This window comes from Moschus berezovskii, chromosome 8 (assembly GCF_049115385.1).
Source record: "Moschus berezovskii isolate FMDL1 chromosome 8, NW_MosBer_1.0, whole genome shotgun sequence".
Classification (NCBI taxonomy): Eukaryota; Metazoa; Chordata; class Mammalia; order Artiodactyla; family Moschidae; genus Moschus; species Moschus berezovskii.
The window spans coordinates 42,018,495-42,033,541 of record NC_142467.1 but is presented as its reverse complement, the minus strand read 5'-3'; the positions used below and the strand labels follow the sequence as shown (position 1 = coordinate 42,033,541).

Below are 15,047 nucleotides of genomic sequence, written 5' to 3'. Positions count from 1 at the left end.
GGCAAGCTTTGTTTTCCTTTCATGGGCTCTGAAACAAAACTACTAGTAAAACAGCAAACTGTATGTTGAGACACAGTAACAACTGAGGAAGGGGCTCACTTCTGTCTTCAGAAATACAACACTGAAGAAGCCATAGTACAGAAAATGCTTGAGATAAATCTCAGTTTTATTTAAAAAAAATTTTTAAACACAAAAGTTTAGAAACTATTTCTTTTAAGGACCATATATATTTGAGAAGGTGATGCTAAACTTCTCAATTTAAAGAAAAAATTCAAGATTACAGATTTCACATATCAGTGAAGATACTCTCCATGCTGCTACCAGAGCCTGGTTTGATTGCTCTGAAGTAACAGCACTTGAAAGCTCCTATTCTTTGAAACTAATTTAAACACATTGAATTGTTGAAAGATTAAAAACCACAGTCAGCTAATTATACTCTCTCTCATCTCTTATTCAGCAAATGAATCACTTTTCATTACTGCTTAGCAGAAGTACATGAATTTCTGCCTAATTAGAAATGTTGTAGATGGAACATTAGCAAAAATGGAGCAGGTCAGGATATCTTTGCTGCTTCATTTTTAATTCCTAACAGTAGTCTGATAGGAAGGAATAGAGAAGTCATTAAATAATTTTAAATTATTTATAAAAATTACTTTACCCAAATTATAATTATTTTTTCCCCAAACGGTCTCAAATGTCTAACATAATGAAAGAAAAAGCAGTTCAACATTGATTTTAATGAACATTTTAATGTTATGTATAACAGAACTTTATGAATACAATGGAAACAAAGTTTCATCAATTTAATTTAAAAAATTTCAACACAAAGTGGGGAGGTAATAATTTGATACCTATATTATAGTATTCATTTTAAAAAATATTCCCAGCTTGAGGGTGAAACAATTTTGCATTCCAAACTCTAGAATCATGATTTTCATGTGAGCTTAATGCAGAATTACAGCAGGAAAACAAAAACATCTTAATTAATTTCCTTTATTTGCATTAAATCAATAAAATCTTTGACTGCTACAGGTCTCCTTTAATAATATAGATATTTAACTTGCCTCTATTGGAACCATATTGCTAATGCCATATTATATACACTCAAAACCAAAACAAAACAATACTGTATAAAATCTAAAAGCCAACATTGTTGAGTTCTTACATTTATATTTAAGGTCTTAATGAATTTTCACCTTCAATTTTTTTAAAAGACACCAAAAAAAAAAAATATTTTTCTCTTTTGACTGTTCCTGACTATTACACGGTGGCTACAGGGATAAACATGGAAGGGAAGTCTTGCCAAGTTAATCACTGCAAAGTGTAAATAATGACTGCTAAAAACAAAAATACTGGAGGTTATTTTTTTTTTCAAAGGAAACCATAGAGCAGTCCTGAAAAAAATATTTCTAGTTCTGCACAGGATAATTATAGCAGAAGAAATGGGAAAAGTCCCACAGCTGTCACCAATTGCTTAAAGAGGTTTTGTTACAATAAAAATTTGGATAGTATAATAGCAGTGTTGCTGGAACATTAGCAAAAGTATATACATTCCAGTTACCTTTGATTTAGCCATAATCACATATGTATGCCTTTTTTGGACAAAAATATATATTTTTATAAAAAACTGATCATCCAACTTTAATGATTTCATATATGGACTCAAGAGTGGTAGTAAAAGGAACAGACCCAATTGTGACAAGGTGATTCAGGGACAGAAAAATCAAGTTCTTCAGGAAAAGAAAAGTATAAAATTAGAGATTCAAACATGTTTATTCAGCCCTATTCTAGCCTTCCCACATATTATGATATTAAAATTGGCTCTTCAATTTATAAAGGCTTTCAACGATCTCACTATCCCATTTGTGGTCTCACTGGAAAAATGTTTCAAACTGCCTCATCTGAAGTGCCCTTGCCTGGCCATCTAAAATACATTTCACTTTTATAAAACAGCCTTTTTGGCTCTTAATGTAGGTTTATTTTAATTGATAAAAGAAAGGGGAGTTGATTAGCATTTTCCATCCCAACATCACCTATCTACACCACTAAAAATCCTTCACTCAATCTGTTCCTTTATATTTTCTTATTTGCTAAAGTTGGCGAAATTTGCAAAGGCATCTTGCTTGGGTTGCACAGTTCCAGAAGTCATGGCTAAGTTGGGCATGCCCATTCCCATTGTGCCTGTCAGGCCCATCCCTGTAGTTGACATCCCTATGTTCATATTCATGCCCATCATGCTCTGGTTCATCATTGGACTATTTCCAAGAGGGGCCATTCCCATGGTGCCAGTCATCACATTGGGCATGGTCATAGGCATGGGTCCCCCCATCAAAGGATTAGTTTGAGGCCGGACAGGAAGCATGTTAGATGGAGAACTGAGGTTTACAGCTCCGAAACTTTGGGTCATCATATTCACAGGCTGTTGCATATCTAACAGAAGAAGAGAGACAAAAGAACTTTACCATTCTGAATTCTTAGACTTATAGAGCAGAAAAATAATACAATCTTCCTGACCATCAACACTTGTAAGCCCCAATAAAATTACTTCATAGTGGTTTTATAAGAGAAGTCAATTGTCAATTAACTTGTATTGATTACTCTTGAGAAATATTCAGTGGCTGTCAGCTCTGGTTTCCCCAAGACGTAGAAACAGTAGAGTGGCCTGGGGGAAAACATCAGGCAATTTAAAATCAGTCCTATAAAATCTATTATTGAATCCAACCTAACAAGTTGTCAAGCGCTATTGTGTATCAAAACTTTTAAAAAAGTTTTATCCTTTGACTTGCTCTATTTTTAGAACATCATACTAAGGGGAAAAAAATCACAAGTACAAAGATTTACACAAAATCGTGGAGTTACAGCAAAAAGCTGGCAACAATGGAAATAGAGGAACTGCACAGTAATATGATGGATAACTATAAAGATTCAAAAATCATACTTTCTTAAGAATATTCAACATAGGAAAAACAACAATTTAATGTTGAATATGAACTCCAAGAAATAAAGTATAGACATAACGCTCTCAAGCATTAAAAATGCGGTTAGCAAAGATGGAATGTGAAGAAATATCAATTAATGGTGATTATCCCTGGATTATGGAGTTCTGATAAGTTTTGTTTCCTTGACGTATCTACCTATGTTAAAAACAGTATTTTTTATTTTAGTGATCAGGCTCCCAAAACTCACCATCATACAATAAATGTTATCATGCTAACACCAGAATACAAAGCAATTTAATGTGGCAGGAGGGATACCAAGTCTTATGTGAAAAAATCTTAATATGAACACAAAGCTGCCTTCAGTACATTTTAAAGTAGTCCTGGCATAAGGGCAAAGGATTACAAGTACACAAACAAATGGATGTCTTGCAGTAACTTACTCTGTTGTTGAATCATTGTATTGAGTGATGGCTGCTGGGGTTTGGAAGGCTGCATACCAGGTAGTAAGTTGTCTAGGCTGATGTTTACACTGGGGTCAGACCAAGTAGAGGGCAGGGTTTTGCTGACTGACTTCTGGACCATATCTGTATTCTGATTATAGAGAGGATTAGGCTTCTGCAGCACTGTGCTAACATTTTGCAAAGGCTGGAAAACAGAAAAATGTTCTAAAAATTAAGTATCTTATCTATAAAGATTATCAAATGGCAATTTAATTACAGTAACTCCAAATACTGATATATACTGGACCTGGTTATAAACTTCTGAAACTTTTAATGTTCTGTATTAAGGTCTTCAATACCCTTCCTGTACCACTACTCTCCCATATTCCTCCTGAAGTCCAAATCATATCTGGAGAAAAAACTAAGATATTTACATTAACAATTATCCTCCCATCACCCCAAGTCTAGAAGCCACCATTCCAAGGTAACTACTAACTTCAGGTTAGTACAACTTTAAGGAAATACACAAATGGAAATTTATTCTTACAAAATGGAATTCAGGGTATAAGTTCTTATGCTAAAAAAAAAAAAAAAAGCAAACCATCAAGACAGCAAATTATACTCCAGAAAACCCGACTGATATATCCTTGCTCCATGTACATTTCTATTGCCTCAAGTGAGCAACACTAGCAGAACTTGCTATAATATGGACCAATTCAGGAGGAGAAACTCAGGAAAAAGCAGCAGAGGTACCTGGTAATTACTACCAGAATAACTGCAACAAGGACAGAAAAAGGGAAAGAAATAGGAGTAGGAGGAATAATTAAAAATGGACCAATGCAAAGAATCACAACACAGATGCAATTAAAATTGGAAATAAGTAGACTGGCTTTATGATGAGACCATACGAAAGAAACGCTATAAAGAATAAACTAGCTTGGGCTTGTTCAGTTCAATTTAATGGCACTGGTATGGCTTTTATGTCCTTTGTTTTTAATGTTAGGTCTGTTATACAGATGAGTCACCTTTCTGTTTCTTCTGTCTCTTCCTTCATCCTAACAACCCAAAGAAGATAATCTATACATTAAAGTGAATAATTAGCATCATAAGCAAATATTCTGAATAGCCTGAGTCAAAAATAACAAGTTCCTGGTACAACTCAGACAAATATGCACTTGTTTTAATTCTAAGTGAGTATTAGGTGATTTAGATTTAATTTTTAAAAGTGAATTAAAAAGTTCCTATTCAGTTGTTTTTCTTTATGAAAGTGAGAGTTGAAAGCTTATATAAACATTATAAAATGTATAGGAGGCCCAGAATAGGGAAGAACATTATTTTAGAGAATAATCTTCTATATTAGCAATATATCTCTTATTTCTTCTTCTTAAAAACACTTTTTTAAACTATTAAATACCAATTATTTGTTCAATAAAATTTTCAGCAAATGCCTCCTCTGTGGAAGGCATCACACTTGGCTTTGCATGGACAGCCAGATGGGTGAGAAAGCCTTGCCCTGGAGAACCAAATGACTATTCCAGGGGAAAGGGCACAAGGTAAATGCAATGTACAAAAGTCATCTATGTATCACAAACTTATTTTTCTGTCTTATGCTAATCTTCCATTAGATTAGTCACAGCACCTCAAAAATTATGAATTACCATTTCCAAGGGAGGCAGGTAACTTACCTGTGATCTTGACATGGGCAAACCCAGCCCTACAGTATTAGCGCTCATCATAGAGAAATTCATACTCTGGGAAGATGTCATGGTTGCCTGTGATGAGCCCATAAGATCAAATAGGTCTGAAGAATTTGAGGCAGCTGGAGGTGGGCCTAAAGCTGGTTGTGAGCTACTGATAAGTTCTACGCCTGGCTGTGAGGCACTGCCGAAGAGCTCGCCACTGGCAGCAACAGGGACTGACGGGGCTTGGTTGAAGGCACTCCAGTCACCAAAGTCTCCATTCCCACTTGTTGCTGTTACTGAGAAAGAAAGAATGATAAGGGTAAGAAAGTTTCTGAAATGCCCAAAACAAATGTAACAATCTACCAACTTAAACAAATTAGAGCTGATCTGTGTCCATCCAAATTAGCATCTGTAGGTACCATCTCCATCTGGACGTTATTTTTTCTCATGAATATTCCATAAGTGTTATTTAACAAGGTGACAAAGAAAAAATAGAAACTTCCACATATACAGTAAAATCCATCTCTGGCCACTGGCAGGTCTAAGGTAACACCAAGAAATGACAGAAACCAAAACTTCCCTTCAACCTAAGCATGCATATCAACTATGTTTCTAGCTAAATTAATATGACAGCTGCTGCTGCCTGAGCTCTCCTCAAAACAAGAACAAAACTCTAAACTGGTTAAACCTTTTGCTGGGAGGGTTCATTCACTACTTGGAAAGGGTCAAAGCAAAAACAAGCTATGACTTACACCATCTCATGGAAATAAAACCCTACATTCATTAAAAAATGAAATAAAAACTCAATGAAATTAAAAGTAGGACTAGTAAATTTCTGTAAGAAGTTCTCAGAACACCCATTTGGCCATGCTTCCACTTACAATACAAAGGCTACAGAGAGCTATGATATTACAACCTTAGAAAACTGCACACTTCAAATGGAACTGTTCAATCTATTTACATTAAAAAGTGGGGAACTCATGCTAATATTTTTTAAAAAAGGAACAAAACTATCACTATGCTTCAAAGTATAATAAGTTTAAGAACTTAATGTATTTAATAATATAAAAATTAATAGATTAATTAATAGACTGAAATATTTAAGAGAATGGACTCTGTCCCTAACTGGCTATGTGGCCCTACTTAATCTTCTCTATGCTTTACCTTTGGATTGAACCTGTGCCCCCTGCAGTGGGAGCGCAGTCATAACCACTGGACAGCCAGGCAAGCTCCCTGTGCCTTACTTTTTAAAAAATCGAAGTTGAGAAGATTAAGTAACTTAATATATAGTAAATGCCATTTAAGGTTTGTTATTGTTACTTTGGATTAATTGTGAAGACAGAGGTGAGCTCAAGTGTCACTCTTTCCTTCAGGCATGCCATATAAAAGTGTTAAGTCAAACTTCTATAAATTCTGCATACAATATTAAGTATTTAGAATACAATAAAGTCAAGTTATACTTAAAAAAATTTTTTAATTAGTTTATACAAAATAAACATTACTTCAAGAAAGGAACAAATAGATACATATGAATTAATGGAAGTTGAAAAAAGCAAAGGTGAAGAAAGAGCTACATGTAAACTGTCATCTGAAAGTGTATAGTATGCAGTTCAGAGTTAACACCATTTCTTTGCTATCTTCACTTACAACTTGGAAATACATTTTGTCTAACCTAAAAGGTAAGCAACCACTACAATACTGTATCTCATTATGCTGAATATCAAAAGAGAACAATAACATTAAGTCTTTACAATTATATTCTTCTATTACCATATTATGTTATAAGCACCCTCAAAAGAGAAAATAATTCATTAGAAACCCCAAGCTCTACCAACAATTTAAAATAAGAACTGGGCTAATATTCATTACCTCAGGGTTTTGCTAAAACATGTCTTTGATCTTCTTTACAGAAATGACTGAATTAAAGAGTTTTACAATTAGTTCTATATATGAAACAATTTAAATTAATTTAAGGAAGACTGCTGGATAAAGATAAACTGTATGCTGATTTTCTATCTGCTTTTTTTAGAAAACAGAGTAAGAATGGAAACTGGGGCAAAATGTGTTGCCCCTTCTGAAAACTTTTATCTGAAATGATTAATCATGAGAGGAAGAGATTTCTAGTGAGGCATATATTGTTCAGAAATGATTAATCATTGTTGCAACAGTTTCAGCCCCTTGCGTAATGGTGATCAGGTTATATTAATCACATGCATACAGATGAAGAGATGCATCACTTACCAACATTAACATACTTGAATTATTTGCATAGTAGGCAACTTTATATACATAAAAACTTTTGAGAATTACACAAGCAGCCTGGAAAACTGGGGCAATGTCTATTTTCCACTTTGATTTGCCTAAAGTAAGGTATTAACATTTGGAAGTCACAGTCACACTTTTAAAATGAAGCACTTCATTACTCCACAATGCTAATTTCTGGGAAATACTTGGAATTTATACAAGTTGTCCAAATAACCCAACTCACACGAAAAACTACGCAATTTTCTTCCTAAATCCTCACAAACCTAAACTGCTGCTGCTGCTGCTAAGTCACTTCAGTCGTGTCTGACTCTGTGTGACCCCATAGACGGAAGCCCACCTAAACTAGCTGTTACTAAATATAAATTTTAATCTAATTAATAATGGGGACATACAACTCTACTTAAAATAAGATTGCTGCTGCTGCTGCTAAGTCACTTCAGTCGTGTCCGACTCTGTGCGACCCCATAGATGGTAGCCCACGAGGCTCCGCCGTCTCTGGGATTCTCCAGGCAAGAACACTGGAGTGGGTTGCCATTTCCTTCTCCAATGCATGAAAGTGAAAGTAAAGTCGCTCAGTCGTGTCCGACTCTTTGCGACCCCATGGACTGCAGCCTACCAGGCTCCTCCACCCATGGGATTTTCCAGGCAACAGTACTGGAGTTGGTTGCCATTGCCTTCTCCCTAAAATAATACTAATTAAGTTAAATATTTTCTCCTTGTCTCACCTCATGTTTATGATTTTTGTATGTAAGTTTTTTATATTATCTCTCAAATTTGAGACTGACCAGATTTTATAGAAAAAACAAATATTAGAACTAACACTTTACAACCTAAGAGACACTTAATAATGAACTTAAGACTCCATTCTACACATTTCTATAGACATTATAAAGAACCATGACAAGAAGCATTATTCCCAATCTCAGAAAGGTAGAGGCTCATATATTAAAGTATATGGCAGAGGCAGTAAGATAAAACATATTAATAAAAAAGGGGAAAAATACAAGCCCTTCACTCAATCCAGGATGTTTAAGTCTGTATTTTGTTTAGATGTTAGCACTTTTTTGCCATTAAAAAAAAAATTTGAGGGTCTAACTGATATGTAGCATTCTGTTAGTTTCAGGTAGACAACATAATGATTTGATCTTTACAAATACTGTGAATGGATCACAGCAAATCTAGGGTATTTTAAAATTTCTTATTTAACTAACATGGAATGAGGAAGTTTTATTTTCCTCACATTCAAGGATATGTCAAAATGAAGTTCAGTTATTTTTCATAAAAATTCTCTTAAGATACCTAAATTTCAAAGAAATGAATTTTGGCAAAATAGTCTGCCCAATTCCAATGTCCCTGAATTTCATTCAAGAAAATCATTAATATTTTCTTTTGCTAAGAAGAGATTTATACTTATTCATACTTCTACCTACCTACCCCCACCCAACTTCCTCCCTCCAAAGAAAACTAAACAAGAATCACTTATGAGTGAGGAGAATTTTATTTAGGTGTACGTGAGTAGTATGCAATGAAATTAATTCATTGGGCACACTTAGGATACTAGCCTAATAAAATACCTTTGTGAATAAATTCTTTGATAATTGGGAATTACAAATACTACAAGTAGAAAAATGGCCAAAAGAAGCAGATAGGGAACAGGGTGGGGAAGAGCTGTTTTGGTAACCTTTTCACTGCCTCTAGATTTCTGGTCAGTCAAATCATATCATACCTTGGGAAGGGAAGTTGCCTGATGCAGCAGCTGAGCCAAAGTCAGCAAATCCTCCAAATAAATCAGCTGAGCCTCCTAGAAATTAAATGTGAGGGAAAAATTGTTAGGACCACAGCACAATTGATAGCAGTTTTATTAGGAAGCTATTTTAGCACAGGACTCAAAAATTACTCAATATATTAGACCCCAAGACCTATCATAAAAGCTAGTTAGCTCATCTAGCTTTTTATGCCACCATGTTCCCTTTAAGCTATCATCAACTCTCTAACATCCTCAGTTCTATATCTACTGATTGATACAACTGTTATTAAAAGTTATCCCTTACTTACACTTCACAAACCTAATGTAGGTATACAGTTTATCTGGCCAATCATGCCCTTTGTAAGAATCTTCAATGGATGCTAAAACCTGGGAAACATGTTTCTGGGTAATAAGATAATCATATATTCTCAAATCATCACCCTACAGATTATTTACAAATAAAAAGGAATGAAGCTATTTTTACAGTGCAGAAATTAAAGGGATACCATCTTAAACAATGTCAGGTGCTCAAACTTAATGTCACTAATAACTGAAGAAAATAGTACTCATAGGCCTTCTAATGTAAGGGACTAAAAAAGAGATCATCACCCATGTAGAAATTCTTTCCCAAAATATTTAACCAGAATCCAATCATGAGGAATGAATCAGATAAATACAAACTGAGAGACATTCTGCAAAACAACTCTCCAGACTTTTCAGAACATGTCATCATACTCCAGATTAAAGAAGACTAACGGAACATGACAAGTAAATGAAATGCATGAAATGAGGTAATTGAGATACCAGGGAAATGTGAATATGGTCTATTATACAGTAATACTGTTTTTATGTTAAATTCCCAAAGTATGATCATTATGATTATGATGGAAAATATCCTTGTTGTAAGGAGACATATACTCAAGTATTTTAGGGTACAATGTCACAATGCTTGTAATTCTCTCTCAAACAGTCTGCAATAAGGAAAAAAAAAAAGAACTAGAAAGAGAAAGAAAATGTGACACATTTTCTGCAGCTTGATATTTAAAAAATAGAAACAGAAAAAAACAAACAAACCTTGAAGCTGATCTGCAAAGAAGTCAGTTTTAATAACTGCAGGAAAAAGAATGAATGCAATGATTTAGGTGGACTTTTTTTCTCCTACTATTTACTTGCAAATACTTGCATTTTTAGTATTTGAAAAAACGGTAGCTTTTTGATACTTCCAGACTGGAGTTTCTAAAGAGGTGAGATTCAAATCATAAGGCTGCAGGTCAATCTCTGCTTGCATAACATCACATTCTCATACAAATTTTCACCTGTAAGCACTACATAAGTAAGAATATTTCCTTTTATCTACAATTTGAACAGTCACATTGTTAAATTTTTTATCCCACTTCTCAATTCAGTTACCAAGGAAATAGCAATAGTCAACGGATCTAAAACCTTAAACCCCTGTCTTTGTTTTTTGTTTGTCCTTAAAGATTTCACCTCTTAAAAGAGTCACAACCTTAGAAATTTAGAGCGGCAGTTCAATTATAGTGCTTTTAGTGTTATGTGAACATTATATAGGTTACATCACAGCTGCTTAGCCTGCAGTGCTTAGAAACTAGCCAGGTGGGACTGGAACATCTGGGCTGCACTCAAACACCACCAGGGACAGCTTCCAACATCTGGTGCCATTTCTGAATTGTCTTATCGCTGCAAGACATTCTGCCCCATCTGCTACACTCAACTGGGTTAATTAAACTAGAACCATCTCCCCTTCTTAATAAATGGCCAGCAGTAATAAAAGGAACAAATCAGTTTCTGATACATGTATACTTGGTATTTCTTTTTAATACACATTTACTATCGTCAACTATCAGCAGGTCTAACGAATTCCTCATTTCTTCAACTCATAACAGATGCACAAATTCATACATATACCCATTCCCCATGAACTAACTTCCATGAAGGCCGAGGTTCTCTACTCCGAGCAACAATTACAGCTTACATGTCTACTTTTGCTTTATCTAAAGAAAAATATCACAATGACTTCTCTCTAAAGGTACATGTCATAATATATACAAAAGATGATGGGTACAAAAGATCAGTGAGCTATATTTTTAAACTATATAAACAAGCACATATGATCCAAGTATACAGTTAGGTAACAGAAAGAAAATCTTTTAATATAGCATTAAGGGATTATTAATAGAAGGAAAACTGGGGATTATTTTCATTTCTTCATCTAAGCAGTGAATAGATATCAACATGTAATTTATTATGCCAAATAAGTTAGGGATTTTCAAATCTTATCCAGTCTGGGATACAAAGAAAATTCATGCTGTGAAGAAAAGCACTGAACAACGTGAGACCGTAACTTCACACTGGTGACATATTTTATTTTTGTCCCATCCTGAATTTAATATTTCAAGTGAGAATCTATTTTAGTTATTCTACTGCTCTATCTTCTAACACGTAAACTAAAATTACACAATGTTCGTAATGTGTCTACAGCAAATATTATTATTTTCTCCAACCATACTATAGGGAATTTAATTTCAAATATGACTAATTTAACAACACTGGAGGGGAAAACGTAGAAACACACATATAAATATTTTACAAACAGAAGCCACCTTTCCTTGAAAGGGATTTAACTTTTCTCCACCTTTTGAAGTACTGCAGATTATGCTTCTACTTATGTTTTACACATAATGTGATCCTCAACTTTGGAAACTACCTCAGAAATTAAAAATCTCATTTCATTTAGAAAAGTTTCTCACTCTGAGAAGGGACTATCTATACCTATATGCAGGATGTTATGCATACCAATGCTTAAATTTAACAAAATTTCTATATTTAAGCATTTTTCTAGATAACATCTATCTAAGGGAATTTAAATAAGAATAATCTACCAAAAATTGCTGCATGGGGAAGACTGCTAAATTTCACAATAAGAGCTATCCTTCAAGATTCCCACATGAGAGGTGTCATTATAAATGAACCATTTCCATCTGCCTTTTCAAGGCAGCAAGGAGGTTATTTACAGTCACCAGCTGGGAACATGTATTTCCAAAGCAATACTGTGAACAGGAAAAACACAGCTGAACTAGACAGTGCTTTAACTACAAATGGACATTTTCTTTAACAAAGAATTTAATCTAGATTATATTATGAAAACTTTTGCAAGAGGAATCCAATATTAAATGAAAACGCAAAAAATTATAAATATATGCTGAATAACTAATATAAATAAGTATTTTTTACACATGCAAAATAAAATGAAATATTATTTTTCTCCTTACCAAAATGCAATATTTTCAAAGATACTATTTCACTAATTTTATAACAGAGAAAAGTTTGGAAACAAAACCTAATGTCCAAAAAATAAGACACTGACCAGTCAAACAGCATATTTAGATAATGTTAAGATTATAAAGCAATTAAAGGTCTGCAAATATGAACTATCGTTAAGGACTGGTCATGAGATTTTAAGTGAAAAAGAAATTACAAAAAATGTAATAAAAATCTTTATCTGAAGCCTGAAAAAGATTTGAAAGATAATGCTTAAATATACTGACTGATTATATAGAAAATATGAATATTTACCCCAATTATTAACAGTTAACTTTATCTCAGTTATAGTGAATCACTTTTTTCCATAAAATTTCTAAAATGCGCATACATTACTTTTAATTAGTGAAAATAGAATATGGTAAAACATTTTATTTTTAGTAAACTTGGTTTAAACTAGAGATGACTCCCATGAAAATTCTAATATATAAATTGGTTTGTAACAACCAGTAACTTGGCTATAACAAGGTAGTTCATATCCATGTGAATATCCTCAACTAACTAAGTGGATACAGGGCAAAAGGTTCAAATGTATATACAGTGAAGATTTTGGATTTGATGCATGTTAATCTTATATATTTTTTAACTTAAATTCAAAACATTGTAAAGTCTTTCTATTTTCTCTTCAACCTCATTAATTGTACTAGAAATAACTTACAGAGTAGTATGTTAATCAAGACCTAAATTCATTAATTACAAAAGGGACAAAGGAGACAATGTAAACTTTTAGGACAAGATATACTAAAAAATGAAACAGAATGATTCTTGGCATTATATTTGTAACTGGCTTATTTTCTAAATACAGTAAATATACTATACATCCGTCCGTCCGTCCGTTCCGTCGCTCAGTCGTGTCCGACTCTATGCAACCCCATGGACTGTAGCCTACCAGGCTTCTCCGTCCATGGGATTCTCCAGGCAAGAATACTGGAGTGGGTTACCGTTTCCTTCTCCAGGGGATCTTTCCGACCCAGGGATCGAACCCGGGTCTCCCGCATTGGAGGCAGACGCTTTAACCTCTGAGCCACAAGGGAAGCATAAAAGTCATCAAAATATTTGAGTACAGATCTTAAAAGAACATCACCAGAGTGGGATATTTATCAAGACAGTCTCAAATACATCTTGATAAATGGGTTTCATATGTGTACTTTTAAACTTGGTTGATATTCCACAATGATTTTACCACATATACTTCTAAAGATGCTAACAAGAAGGATGTAACAACATATAAAAAAAAGAAAATCCATTTTCTCCAAGGAGACATTTTTCTGGTGAGTGGTACAGAAGTCATATCTGCTTAGGTTTACAGTTAATGCCCACATTACTTGCATGATGGCACCATTATAAACACAGGCACATCTGGTAAATGACACCCAAATGGCATACCGAACAGCAATGCTAGTATGGTAGACTCTTTAAGACTTTCTCACATATAGGTGCTAGAGATTTAAAATACAATTTTTTTTTCCCACTGCTGAATTCAATTTAAAATATATTATTACTAAAAATATTTAAATAGAAATTCATGGTAGTGAAATTCATCTTACTGATTGGAGGGGGTTCTGCACAAACTGGTTAAACAAACTGTTTCAAATAGGAGAGAACTTTAAAAAATAATAATGTTTTCAACCCATTATGATATGGTTTTTAGAAAATATTAAAATAAAAAATTAAGACAAGAAACATTTTGGATTTCATTCAGACTTTGTCTCAATTACTGTATTAATATTAACTACTACTTCTATTTAATTAGTCAATCTACTGTTAACACTGGAAAAGAAAAATCAAAGGTTTCTTGCCAAGCAAAGGAAGCATGTTGGATTCAGTAATTCTCTCTGTTCAAAGCAATCCTGATAACACCAAGGAAAAGTTAGATTCACTCATCTGACCTTCCTAGTTAATTCTTTTCTGATTGCTCCATTAGAACTTTCCACAGATGCATGAAAGGGGCTCTTCAATATTTCATACCAGGAGGTCCAAAACAGTTGATATTCTGTGACACTAAGTCTCTATTATATGATTACATGCTAACTACCAGTTAATACTACAGTTAAAATCTTCAGCATACAAAAAGACAGCACATAAATTGTTAAACAACTAATGTGGTTGTTTGCAACTTCGGGCATGACAGTTCAATAGAGTTTAAAGAATAACTTTAGGAACAGTTATAATTATAGAAAAAGAGAGACTGGGAATTAAAGAATCTCAGACATTGGTTTGAACCAGACACCCTAGTAAGTTAACACCCAATCTAAGAATTAATTTTATGGTAGCAGGTAAGGAGTAGGAGAAAACAATCCCACTATAAATTATTAAAATAAATTAATCACATGTACTAAACTATCACTGAGAAGTAATTTCCATCATAAATGTCCACTTAAACTCTAATGTAAATTTTAAAATAATTAAGTTTTGAAAAATCATTACACACAACTAGAAACAATAGATTTACTTTGACATTATTTCTATGCCTATCTTGCCAGTTATATTTTAATGTGAAATGAACTTTAAACAAAGTTTTATTAATTAAGCTACTTTGACTTGTAGTAGTTTATTATGACTCCACAATCCTCAAATGCAACCCTAAAATACCAATTTTCTTGAAAACTTAATAGATTAGTTAAAAAAAAAAAAA

The 15,047-nt window shown here is 33.6% G+C and overlaps 1 protein-coding gene across 4 annotated transcripts in view; it reads right to left on the bottom strand.

The window, feature by feature from the left end:
• Positions 1-729: 729 nt before the first annotated feature.
• The window catches only part of CLINT1 (clathrin interactor 1), a 58,823-nt gene continuing 44,505 nt past the window's right edge, over positions 730-15,047 (bottom strand). Inside the window, exons 9-13 of one of the 4 annotated variants that reach the window (XM_088838536.1) lie at positions 10,148-10,183; positions 9,053-9,127; positions 5,065-5,357; positions 3,380-3,584; positions 730-2,430 (exon numbers count right to left, since the gene is read on the bottom strand). In XM_088838536.1, coding sequence (XP_088694662.1) covers positions 2,084-2,430; positions 3,380-3,584; positions 5,065-5,357; positions 9,053-9,127; positions 10,148-10,183 — 956 coding nt within the window. In that variant the 3' untranslated portion in view covers positions 730-2,083. The remainder of the gene's footprint in view (positions 2,431-3,379; positions 3,585-5,064; positions 5,358-9,052; positions 9,128-10,147; positions 10,184-15,047) is intronic. The other 3 variants (XM_088838537.1, XM_055428777.2, XM_055428778.2) reach the window with 3 other exon arrangements.